Source organism: Giraffa tippelskirchi, chromosome 12 (genome assembly GCF_054371585.1).
Source record: "Giraffa tippelskirchi isolate mGirTip1 chromosome 12, T2T-mGirTip1v1.2.pri, whole genome shotgun sequence".
Classification (NCBI taxonomy): domain Eukaryota; kingdom Metazoa; phylum Chordata; class Mammalia; order Artiodactyla; family Giraffidae; genus Giraffa; species Giraffa tippelskirchi.
In genome coordinates, this window is record NC_137286.1 from 60,506,847 (window position 1) to 60,519,595 (window position 12,749).

The 12,749-nt window shown below is 55.0% G+C and overlaps 1 protein-coding gene across 4 annotated transcripts in view; it reads left to right on the plus strand.

Moving 5' to 3' along the window:
• The window catches only part of ALDH1A3 (aldehyde dehydrogenase 1 family member A3), a 38,872-nt gene that overhangs the window by 12,210 nt on the left and 13,913 nt on the right, over nt 1-12,749 (plus strand). For 2 of the 4 annotated variants that reach the window (XR_014071840.1, XM_081551970.1), the window contains exons 4-9: nt 118-247; nt 580-641; nt 2,930-3,058; nt 4,536-4,649; nt 7,616-7,718; nt 9,973-10,157. Coding sequence is in view for 3 of the 4 variants with exons in the window: in XM_081551970.1 (XP_081408096.1) it covers nt 118-247; nt 580-641; nt 2,930-3,058; nt 4,536-4,649; nt 7,616-7,718; nt 9,973-10,157 (723 nt within the window). In the remaining variant the exon portion in view is untranslated. The remainder of the gene's footprint in view (nt 1-117; nt 248-579; nt 642-2,929; nt 3,059-4,535; nt 4,650-7,615; nt 7,719-9,972; nt 10,158-12,749) is intronic. The other 2 variants (XM_081551971.1, XM_081551972.1) reach the window with 2 other exon arrangements.

Consider the following 12,749-nt stretch of genomic DNA (forward strand, 5'->3'; position numbering starts at 1 on the left):
TGTGAGGTCCTGCGGGCAGCACTCCAGGACTCCGCTCTCTCTCCCCGCCCTGTCTTTAACAATCTGAGGGTCAAACGGAAAACTGTGTCTTAAAAACATGTCATCTTATGATTGCAGACCCTGGAAACGATGGACACAGGGAAGCCATTCCTTCATGCCTTTTTCATCGACCTGGAAGGCTGTATCAAAACCCTTCGATACTTTGCTGGGTGGGCAGACAAAATACAGGGCAGGACCATCCCCACAGGTGAGCAAGCTCAGGACTCCCGGCTGCATCTGGGGTCTCTTGGGGGCCGTGTCTTCTTTCTCCTCCAGGCAACCTCTTTAGAGCACCTTCTGGTTTCTCTCCAGAGCATCCTTCCCATGCGCCCTGGCAAAAGAAATGGCCCTGTGCCGATTCTTCCTCTAAGGAATTTTACTTTTGAAATTGAGTTAAAAATCACTTCTTTATGAAACAGATAGAACTTAGAGTTGACAATTTGGTGGGCTTCTGTGTTTCTTTCTTGTCTTTTTAACTACTTAGGATTTTTAAGCTAGATTCACGAGAGTGTGTTCTTCTCTGTTTAATCTCTCTTCCAGATGACAACGTTGTGTGTTTCACCAGGCACGAGCCCATTGGTGTGTGTGGGGCTATCACTCCTGTAAGTATGGCAGCTTTTCTAGATAGATCTGTAGATCCCACTCCACTGCACTGCAGTCTTTGGGACTGGTTTCTAACGGGTTTTAATTTGACTGCACCAGCCCTAGCGGAGCATTGCAGTGGGGCATGGACCTTGATGCTTGAGGGCCAAGATGGATGCAACCCCATTCCTGCTCTCAAGGGGCCAATTCCAGGAATGCAGAAGACCCATGGATTCCAACCAGAGGGGTCAGGAATGGTCAGCTCCCCTTGGGCAGTAGATTCTCAACTGGGCCTTGAAGGATAGGAAAGAGTTGTCCTCCAGGAAAAAGGGGTTTCTGGGCATGGGAATGGCCTGCAGGAGGGTGGAGAAGTGTCTGGCTACTTGGAGGCAGCAGCGGGATAGCTGGCGAGGTGGGAGCTTAGTCAGGGACAAAGTGAGGATGAGGAGGTGCACCCGGCAGGTGCTGCAGCCCAGCGTCCAGCACTGTGCTGCCCAGGGCCCAGGACTTCACTCTCTGGGTAAGTGCCAGGGCTGCTGTGATGCTGCCATCTGTGGGAGGAAGGCCCAGGCCTCTGCAGCAACTGTGGAGGCAAGCAGCAGCGTGGAGAGGCTTGAAGAAGCGCTCTCTAGGGGCGAGGAAGGGGTGATGCTTCAGCAGTCAGTTTTGAGAGCCGGTCAGTGGTCAGGCCAGAGGTGCTGTTGCCCATCAAGTTGGGAGGGGGTCCCCTAAAGATGGATGTTGAGTGAGGAAAGAAGAGGGCCAGCCCCATAGACCACTAAGGAACCCCAGGGAGAAGCCTGAGCAGCCAGAGTCAGGGGCCTCCCAGGGACGTAACACATTTTCAGAAAGAGACTGCGGTCGATGGGATCATCTCCTACCTGGAAAGTCAAAACGACAGACACACATGTTGTTAGATGTGCTCCCCAAGAGAGGTGCCGGGGAGTCTTCGATGTAGCTGGGGCCGCTGGAAAGGGAGCTGGGCACGTGGGCTTGGTCCTTCCAGAGCTGCAGTGAGAGAGAAGGGAGCCGGGAGGAGGGGCAGAGGCCAGGAGAAGGTGCAGGTTCATTTGTCAGAGGGGAGAGCTGATGGCATTTGTGTGCTCGGGAGTGGGGGTCTAGAAGATGAGCGGACCCCGGGGACCAGCAGGGCTGTGTCTGCTGTCATCAGCCAACCTCATGGGCCCCTGGGACCTGGGGTGTTCTGTTTGGTGTACAGTGGCAGGAACTTGAGACAGAGCTGGGGGAGAAATCTAGCTGCCGGGGGAGAGGCATCCTCGGAGCCTAAGGAGCCAAATGGTGGGAGTGGGCTCAGGGATGAGGGCTGGCTGGAATCAAGCTCCTGGAGATGCTCGGTTTCAACTCGTCTCACCAGAGGTGATGCTTAGGCAACAGTGCGGTGAGGGAAACGAGCCTGGCTGTGAATCTGGCCTTCGTCTGACAGTTGTGACCTTGGTCCAGTGACCTCACCCCTCTGCGCCGCGTCCCCTCTTCTGTCAAGGGGAGTGGCAGTGTGACTGCCCCCACACAGGTGTGTCGGGATCAGATGAGTTCAGCGTTTAGAACTGCACCAGGCTTACAGTGGATGCCCAGTGGGCGAGGGTGCTTCTCAGGCCTGATGCCAGAGAGACGCTGGTGTCCCTGCCTCTGTGGCGAAAGGAGGACAAGAAAGTGTTTTCTGAAATTAATGTCACCAAATGCCCATCAGGCGGGGGTCAGTATGTGCTCTGTAGGAAGGGAGATAGGGTGACGTCTGAGTTGAGGAGAGGCGGGCCTCATTCCTTTGGGGCTTTTCCCAGATACTGATGTGCTGCTGGCATTGTTAACCTGCAGGAGGAGAAGGTAGCAGACCTAGAACAGAATCCTCTTGGCAGTGACCCCTATTAGCATCTCCTAGGATGCAGTTCAGGAGACGCTGGGCAGGAATGCAGTTCTGATCATTGCATGCTGCTGGTACTCCTGCTTAGTCACTTCATTCTTGTCTGATCTTTGTGACCCCATGGACTGTAGCCCACCAGGCTCCTCTGTCCACGAGACTTTCCAGGCAAGAATTCTGGAGTGGGTTGCCATGCCCTTCTCCAGGGGATCTTCCCGACCCAGGGATCAAACCCGGGTCTCTCGTACTGCAGGCAGGCTCTTTACCACTGAGCCACCAGGGAAGCCCCTGATCGTTGCATACTCCCGCATGACCTCCTATACCCCACATCTAAACCATGCAAAGCAAGTGCTCCACACAGGCATCCCTGGGCCTTGAGGACGGCGTCGTGGGCAGACCCGGGGCCGCCAACTCCTCTGTGTTCTGCTGCAGTGGAACTTCCCTCTGCTGATGCTGGTGTGGAAGCTAGCTCCAGCTCTCTGCTGTGGGAACACCGTGGTCGTGAAGCCAGCGGAGCAGACTCCCCTCACCACCCTCTACCTGGGCTCTCTGATCAAAGAGGTGAGACGTCCCAAGAGAAAATGCTCTGTGTTATCAGGAGCGTTCCCACTCGCGGGAGCCGGACCGTGCGTGCCAGCGCCCGCTGGCTCCCGGCTGAGTGGGACAGGAATGCCTCCTGGGTTTCACTTGGCAGCCGCTCCTCCCCGCTCCTGCTTGTGGCCACTGAACTAGAAGGGACTCCATTCCTCCCCCTGATCCTAGTGAGAATGCTGCATTCTGATGACGAGCTCAAACCTGTGGTCTTGGGCCAAATGTTTTGTCTAGAGAATTTACAAGGGGGTCGCTTGAGAGGTGAGCTTTCCAGACCCAGTCTGTGGGGGTGCCCGTCCTTCTCCTGGAGCTGTGACCCCACCGGTTCCCCTGGAGGGGCTGCTGCGAGCCCCAGCCTCCTCCCCAGCGCTGGCTCTCGGGCACCTGTCCTCTCCCTTGCAGCCACCACTTGGGGAAATGAGCCTCCCAAAGGGCCACCTCCTTCCAGACACACCTTGCAATGTATTTCAGTCATTCTGTCCCCAGCGTGTATGCTGCAAAGATTTTTTTAAAAGAAACAGGAAGAAAAGAGGGATGGGAGGAACAGTCCATTCATTTTGCCTCTTAGCCAGGCCAATACGACCGGGAAGTGAAACATTTACTGTTTGAATGTAAGGCGGCAGAGCCAGCAACTGACTGGTTTTCCATTTTCCTTTAACCGGTGATGACATCATATAAATAGACTTACAGATACTAAAGTCACAGTTGTTTAAAAAAGTGTTTAGGAAAACTGAAGACTCAAGCGCCATGTCCTAAAATCTTGCATTTCTGAATTAACATGTTTTATTAATAACAAAGACAATGGCACCCCCCAGAGGAAGAGTATTGCCCCCCAAGCTCATCTGCGCTGCTCTTGGTTAATGTAAAGCACCGAGCATGTGCTGCGCAGCACGGGAAGGAGACGTTGGTCCCCGCCTTCAGGCTGTGCTCGCTCTCAGAGTGACCCAGCTTCAACAGTCTGGAACTTTGAGGGAGTGAGACCATATTGCCATTGGGAACATTAATGGGACAGATTTTAAAAATGTAAGTTGAAGTCCAGGAAGTGTATTTTGCAGATGCCTTTGAGCCTGGGAGCTGTGACCAAAGTATCCCTGTTCCCTCAACACACAGACAGACACACAGAGAGACCCATACGGACTCACTCACACTCATACACACACACACACACACACACACAGGTCCATGCAGACACACACAGAAGGGTGCTCTGCCACAAAGGCGCACTGCCGTTTTGTTCCGAAGCCCTTTGGGGTAGGCAGGCCACCAGGAAGAGGGTATAGGCCTCACCCCGGTCCCGCCCACTCTCTGGCTGACTGGGTCTGGTCCTGGAGAGGCTGTCGGCCCCGGGCCCAAGCTTCCGGGTGAGGCTGCCACTCTGCTCAGGGACCTTGCCCAGCCATGCCTCTCTCCACCTCCTCCACTGAACACCATCTCGCTTTCCTCCCAGGTGGGATTCCCTCCAGGCGTGGTGAACATCGTGCCGGGATTTGGGCCCACAGTGGGAGCAGCAATTTCTTCTCACCCTCAGATCAACAAGATAGCCTTCACTGGGTCCACAGAGGTAACTCCTTACCAGCCAGGGCGGGGCCCAGTGGCTGTTGCTGGGAATTTTTCCTTTAGAGGCTAAACTGTGATGCATCCCCATGCTAAATCTGACCCCATTTTAGTACATAGCAATAGTAAAAAAAAAAGTTACTGATCCAGTTTCCAAACTAAATAAATATCTAATTTATTTATTCAGACGCCTCAGAAGAAAATACTGTTACATAAGATAAAAATGTGAAATAGCCATAAAATAAACATCATAATCAAGGTTAAAAAAAATAAGCCTAGGGTGACTGGCAATATTGTAGTACTGATCACACATTTGAAAGTGTCAACTTTTGATTCAGAAATTCCATTTTGAAGTAGCTGCTTAGCAACTACTATTTTCATGAGCATCTGAGGACATACTTTCCATTATATTGTATCTATACTATATGATGTTTTACAGCCATTACAATAAGGAAAGGTGGGCCATGATCTATTGCTGAAGCACACACACAAATAGTAAACTGCAGGAAAGTACATACCATATACTTATATATATATGTACGTATGTATTGGAGAAGGAAACGGCAACCCACTCCCATATTCTTGCCTGGAGAATTCTGTGGATGGAAGAGGCTGGTGAGGCTACAGTCCACGGGGTCACAAAGAGTCACACACGACTGAGTGACTAACACTACTATATATGTGTGTATATATATATGTACACCATTAGTAAAAAGGTGTGTGTAGAGAAATAGAAATTGCCTGCAAAGAATCCCAAGAAATTCTTACTGTTGCCTCCTCACTAAGTCCTGGGGCATTAACAGGTGAGGGGAGATAAAATCTTTCCCCTTTAATTTATATGCATCTATATGTGGAATTATTTCTAATGAGAAAGCACTTCTGTACTTAAAAAATAGATGGGTAAAATCTCCCAGGCAATAAGCGTTCCTATCTCTCCTAGTGTTGTCCAGCAGGGGTCCCCAGCCCCTGTTCCGTGGCTGGCGGATAGGACCCTGAAGACGGGGGATGAGGGGTGGGGTCAGAGAGGGCCCCCCGCAGTGGGGATGAGGGGTGGGGGCAGAGAGGGGCCCCCACAGTGGGGGATGAGGGGTGAGGTCAGAGAGGGCCCCCCACAGTGAGGGATGAGGGGTGGGGGCAGAGAGGGGCCCCCGCAGTGGGGATGAGGGGTAGTGGCAGAGAGGGTCCCCCTTAGTGGGGATGAGGGGTGGGGGCAGAGAGGGCCCCCTGCAGTGGGGATGAGGGGTGGGGGCAGAGAGGGGCCCCCGCAGTGGGGGATGAGGGGTGAGGTCAGAGAGGGCCCCCCACAGTGAGGGATGAGGGGTGGGGGCAGAGAGGGGCCCCCTTAGTGGGGATGAGGGGTGGTGGCAGAGAGGGCCCCCCTTAGTGGGGATGAGGGGTGGGGTCAGAGAGGGCCCCCCGCAGTGGGGATGAGGGGTAGGGGCAGAGAGGGGCCCCCCGCAGTGGGGATGAGGGGTGGGGGCAGAGAGGAGCCCCCGCAGTGGGAGATGAGGGGTGGGGGCAGAGAGGGGCCCCCGCAGTGGGGATGAGGGGTGGGGGCAGAGAGGGGCCCCCGCAGTGGGAGACGAGGGGTGGGGGCAGAGAGGGGCCCCTGCAGTGGGAGATGAGGGGTGAGGTCAGAGAGGGCCCCCGGCCAGTGGGGATGAGGGGTGGGGGCAGAGAGGGCCTCCCGCAGTGGGAAATGAGGGGTGGGGGCAGAGAGGGCCCTCCACAGTGAGGGATGAGGGGTGGCGGCAGAGAGGGGCCTCTGCAGTGGGGATTAGAGGTGGTGGCAGAGAGGGCCCCCCGCAGGGGCTCCTGGGTCTCCCCTCTTCTCACCTGCAGTGGGAGCGTCCCTGACCCCGCTGCCCTCTCGGGACCATGGGGTGGACCGTGGGGCTACCCATGGGGACTTCTGGGGGGCTGTCCCCAGGCAGCGGCCTCATACCCAGAATGCGGTCCCTTCTGTGACCCTGCGGGTACTCAGCTGGCAGGCGTCTCCCTAACAGGGGTGCACCCCACCGAGGCCGCCCGCTGAGGCTGCTCTCCCCGAGGACAGCCCTTGTCTGTTGTTGCCTGGATCTACTCCACAATTCTTTCAGGCCACCGCCCAGGAACTGGCCGAGTTTTATTTTTCTTAGTTTATTTATTTATTTTAATTGGAGGCTAATCACTTTTCAATATTGTGGGTTTTTCCATACATTGACATGATTCCAACACGGCTGTACCTGTGTCCCCCGTCCCAAACCCCCCTCCCACCGCCCTCCCCATCCCATCCCTCTGGGTTGTCCCTGGGCACCGGCTCTGAGCGCCCTGCTTCATGCTGGCACTCTCCCCTCAGCCCTGGGGGAGCCCAGCTCCGCCTCCTGCTGGCTGTCTGGCCCGAGACCCCCGCGGGCGCCCTGGTCTCTGAGTCTGCCGGTTCTGAGCCGGGGGTCCCAAGACGAGGCGCTGCTCTGGGCCGAGCCCACCTGCAGCGGTGTGGGGGTGATGGGCACACATGGGAGCTAGGACCTCACCGTTTGGAGAGTGGTCCCACGGTTGCTTCACGGGGAAGCCGTTCTCTCCCTGCCCCTGGGGCCCTCGGTCGTGAGGGGCGTTTCCAGACGATGGGCACCTTCCCGTCCTGAAGATCAGGTCCCCCATTTCTCTAACCCTCGGAGGTCCCTCAGATTAGACCAAAGGACCGCACACAGCGGCCGCCCCTCGGTCCCTCGGGCGAGACCGGCCTGCTGCTGGCGGCAGGCGGCAGGTGAGGTCAGCTCCGCCGCTCGCCATGTGTGGCCGTGGGTGAGCCACGGGCCTGCGAGGCTCCCGGCCCACCCCTGCGGGGAGCCGCTCAGAGCCGGGATTCCAGCCGGGTCACGGTCGGGTCCCGGGGAGGGAGGTGGCAGCACCGCGGCCCAGGGCCTGCACGGATCGTCCCGCCACTTCAGCTCTGTCTGAGGCTTCCTCTGTCTGGTTTTTATCCTGAAGGTTGGGAAGCTGGTTAAGGAGGCAGCCTCCCACAGCAACCTGAAGAGGGTGACGCTGGAGCTTGGCGGGAAAAACCCCTGCATCGTGTGTGCTGATGCCGACCGTGAGTCAGAGGCTTCGCTCGGTCCACAGCTTTCTCCTCACTTCCTTGCCTGAGTCAGAACCAATCGAGAAAAACAGGCACACGCGTCGCGGGGATGTTTCTCCACCTCGGGTCGTCCCACCGTAAATAACAGGCAGACGGAGACCCAAAGGCCAGCTTCACTGGTGGTGGAAAGCCGCCCTGGAGGAGGGCATGTTTTATGTGGTAGCCAGAGGGGCCACCTCTTTCTGCCCTTCAAGGCTGAGTTTTCCTTCCCTGTCCTTGCAGAGCTGGGGCCGTGACAAGTGGGTCTGGGTCTTCTTCGGAGCCCCCTGTGTGGGGCCGGGGGGAGGCCAGGAGGGGAGGACGGGCACCCCCACAGGCATCCATCACTCTGCCTTCCAGCTCAGAGCTTCCTGCAGTGCTTGCCGGCTCTCGAGGACTTGCAGAGTTCCTTTCTTCTTTGTCTCAAACCTGACAAATCAGAGGCCCATGGCAGGGGCCCTCAGAAGTATCCTGCTGGCCTGGGTGCTGTCTTTCCCTTGACCGCCTCTTCCCTGGGAATGCCAGCCTGTCCAGCAGCTTGTGTCTCATGATATAATATTAAAATAAGCAGTATTCTGGGTTGCCATGTCCAGAAGAGGGAAGAAAGGGCCACCTCGGGCCGTCACTGACCTGCTGGCAGGGTCAGCTGCCCAAAGGTGTGATTTCCCGAGTACACTAAAACGCCTTTGCCTTGATGAGCACCTCCCCGACCTGCCCACTGGTGCCTGGGATGCCTTTCAAGCAGTCCAGAGCTTCCCGTTCCATACTCAGATAAGACTGGCATTGCACACTTCCCCGAGAAGAAGTGGCCCTAGCGTGGTTTCTGGCCCAGGTGTAAATCACTGGTATCAGTTCTCCTGGCAGTGGGCGCCCAGGCGGGAGAGAGGACTGGGTGGGGACTCGAGCACCACCGAAGGAAGGGGAGCTGGGTGTGAGGACCGACTGCTCGTTTTCGCCTGGTTTGCTGCTTCCTACGGAAGTAGGACCAGTGTTGCTAACGGTCTGTGAAGCCACGTGGGGCAGTCCTAGCTGCTGCCCCGCTGTGACCCACATTTGGAGCTTGAAACTCCAGTCTCAGAGAGCAGGACTCCTGCTTTACCCTCTTGCAACTCCAAATCCGGGCACCCCTCCTGCCCGTTAGCTCACTCTCTTCCCTCCCAACCAGGAACTCTGCAGCAGAAACGCGGGACTCCTGTCTGAGTGCTGGCTTGACAAGGGTCATAAACACCCATCTCCTGTTCCTCGGCTGGGCAGTGCCAGTCCACAAAATTAAATCCCGACAGAACTGGCATCCCGGGCGTCGTATCAACAGTAACACGCCACCGTCCCCCAACACTGCAGCTGCCCCCCTCTGGGTGCTGTCAGGAAGTAAATGAGTTGTTTTGGAGGAGGGGCAGTTTGAACGTGCCTAAGAGAAGGTGGGGTGCAGGCAGAGACGAGAACCTTGTGATTCAGTCCTGCTGTCACTGTGACTGCCACAGAAGACCTTGCTGGGTAATGACAGCTCTTAAAGCCAAGAGCAGCCTTCCTCAGAGCCGCCTGGAGAGCAATGCTGGCTGATGTGGATACTCCGCCCACGTCTGGGGGGACTGGCTCCTGCTTTAGGCAAAGGGAAGCTGCCCTGAAGTTGGGGGGCAGGCAGGTGGGGTTTAGAAGCCCCTCAGCGAATGTCAGTGGCCTCTCTCCCTGAGCACCCTGCTAGTTAAGTTTTAGTACCTGGTTTTATTTCAGTATAGCTCCGCAGTGCAGATCCAGCCTTCATCAGGCAGAATCAATATATTTTTTTAAACCCTTTTAAGTCACACATAGTGTTGTGTTACTTTCATAAGGTCCCTCTTTTCACTCAAGGTGGAAAATTTTGGCCCCTTGAAAAATTCTCACCAGCTGGTCAACATCAGTACTTACAAAAGGTTATTTTATAGACCACTAGTCCCCAGAAAAGGAAGGGGAGGGATCTGTGGGCAAGGGAGATGGGATATGAACAGTCTCCGTGCTCATTAGTGCAGGAAAGACGCTGAGATGTCCAGTGGTCAGGGACCTATTTAACCCCGAACTCCGTGGAACCGAAAACCCCCATTCCCATCCTCTGCTTTTGGGAAACGCTGAGCAAAATTAATTTCTGCACCGCAGCCATCCCGAGGCCTGTTTTCCCATGTGGGCAATTAGAGCTGCAGCTGTCCAGCCCTAACGACTTAATCGCTTCCTCTCCCCTCGCCGCCCCTCCCTGCAGTGAACTTGGCGGTGGAGTGCGCCCATCAGGGAGTGTTCTTCAACCAAGGCCAGTGCTGCACGGCCGCCTCCAGGGTGTTCGTGGAGGAGCAGGTCTATGACGAGTTTGTCAGGCGGAGCGTGGAGTATGCCAAGAAGCGGCCGGTTGGAGATCCCTTTGACGTCAGGACCGAACAGGGGCCCCAGGTAACCGAGGCATCTCATTTCAAGTGCAGATTGGGGGGTTAAGCAAACAGGCCTCTGGCCCTACACAACTCTGCTGCTCTGGGGCTTTAGGGTCCCTGTTGAAGCAAGGGCTCCCTTACCCGCTTGCCTGTCCACTGAGGGCTTTTGTTCAGATGCTGACCGACAGTTCAGTCCCGTCAGGCCTTGGTAGGGTTATGAAATCGGAGTGGATGCACAGAGACTGGACTCTTCACAGCAGGGAATACTGAGCTCTGGGCCTTGGCAGAAGGGAGGCACTCCCGGTTCAGAAGCCCGTGTGCCTGCACCCTCCAGCCAGAGACACCTCTTCTCTGAACCGCGGTGTCCCCAGGAGAGAACCTCAGGCAGAGGCTGCTGGCTTGGCTGGCCTCTCTGCAGAAGCGAGTCGGAAGCCTGGCTGAAAGGCAGCAGAGTGCAGGTGGAGTCAGAGGCCTCAGCCTAGCGGTCTCCGAGCCCATGTGCGTTACAGGACAAGGTGACCATCAGAATCCCAGCGGAAAGGGCTCAGAGGATCGGGATACATCTCCGAACAGCAGGAACATGTCTCTGGCGGCCTGGTTTGCGAAGCTAACAACAGGATGAAAATGATCATAACCCCAAGGTTTAATAACCTCAGTAAGAGGGCACATCCTGTATCACTTTCTAATTATGCAGGGCAGCAGACGGATAAATATTTAAAAGAGGGCAGCCTAACCGTCCCATGAATTATTGAAATGGAGCTCAACAGCAACCCACTTTGCTTATAGCCAAAGTCCTGCTTCAGCCAGGAAGTTTCAAATCACATGTCAGGCCTCACCCATCTGTGTCTGTCCCGGGAGCTGGCTACTTACCCACTGCGTTGGCCCCACGTGTTTCCACGGGGAGCCATGGAACTGGGGACAAGTTTGGCTCTGGAATTTTATGAAAACCACAAGCTCCTTCCAAACCTCAGTTTCCTCATCTGGAAGACAGAGTAATTGATGAATGTTAAGGAAATTTCTAGGCATCTAATAAGTTTCTATGCTTTAAGGGGAGGGGCATTAAACAGCAGGCTCTCTAAGCTGGGTAGAAGTGAATACACATGACTTCAAGCCACATCCGTTAGGTCTTGCTTGACCGTCCTTGGGGGGACGTCTTGGCTGGGGCGGGGGAGGACCACGTGGAAAAGGTGTGTGTCTGGCCACAGTGCCCACCTCTGCCTTGGCCCAGCCCACATGCTGTGGCCCTGGTGCCACGTGACCCTGGTGGAGAGAAGCATCTCCACTTCCTTTCAGGCCTCAACCCCAAACCCAGGAATAGCCAGTGACGCAAAGTCCAGCGGCCATGGTTGGATTTCAGGTGTGAGTACAGACGTGGCCACAAGTCATTATCGAATCTGCTGTGATTGTAAAGCTAATCCAGAATCCGTGGGAAATATGTGAGCTCACCGATCCTAAGGAATCCCTTTTACCCCATCATTATTCATAAGTCTCTTTCCAAGGGTTCAGGCTTGACTTCCGAAGCCAGATATAGAAATCTCTTCCAAGAGAGCAGGGTGGTGTTGATTTCATCAGTGCTTTTGATGCTACTGCTGAAAGTCCTTTTGAAAACTCCCTTAAGCCGTCTAACTTCAGCATATTATTTAGGGATGTTGTTGGGTGTTTTTTTTTTTTTCTCCTAAAGTGCTTTTTCATCTACGTTAATAAGATTTTACTCTGAGAGGATTTACAACTGTCTAAATAGTCCTGTCTATCTCATGCCAGTAAAACAACCAGCTGACCAGCTCAGGGTCCACTGCAGGCAGCCGGCATGCTCCAAAATTATTCAGGTTTATTTGGCAACCGAGCAAAGAATGCGTGGACTCACTGGCCACTTGATGCAGGGCAGGGTCCCAAGTCCTCTCCACCCTCTCCTCTCAGCAGAGCTACTCACTGCTTAAACTACCCTTGGGCCCTACTTCTCCGTCTCTGGTGCAGTGCCCTGGCACAGCCCTCACTTTGTAGCAGGTTCTTCTCCTGCACTGTGAGGCAGCAGCTGACACTCATGGAGGATTATTAGATTTAAACAACATGTTCACCCAGACTCACCAGGGAGAGTCAAATCTGGATGGGTAGAGTTTCCATGGAGACCCAGTGCTGGCTGCAGGATAGATGGTCTTGGAGGCGGAACATGGTCAGCGGCCACTGAAGGTCTGTAGTTTGATGAAGCCCCACAAACCTCTTGGTCTCCAAAGAGGAGGCGAAAGCAATCCTGGCTTTTAACCAAAGACTTGGTTCACCCAGAGAGAAATTACCCGATTACCAGACCCATTGTGATTTGAATTACTTCTTGAGATGGCAGTACAGACATGGAGGGGCTTACCAGGTGGCGGAGTGCAAAAGAATCCGCCTGCCAATGCAAGAGACACAGGAAACACGGATTCTATCCCTGGGTCAGGAAGATCCCCCGGAGGAGGAAATGGCAACCCACTCCAGCATTCTTGCCTGGAAAGTCTCATGGACAGAGGAGCCTGGCGGGCTACAGTCCTTGGGATCGCGAAGAGTCAGACATACCTGAGCGACTGAACACACATACGCATACACATGGTCAAAAGCCAGAATAGAGGTCAATAGTGAG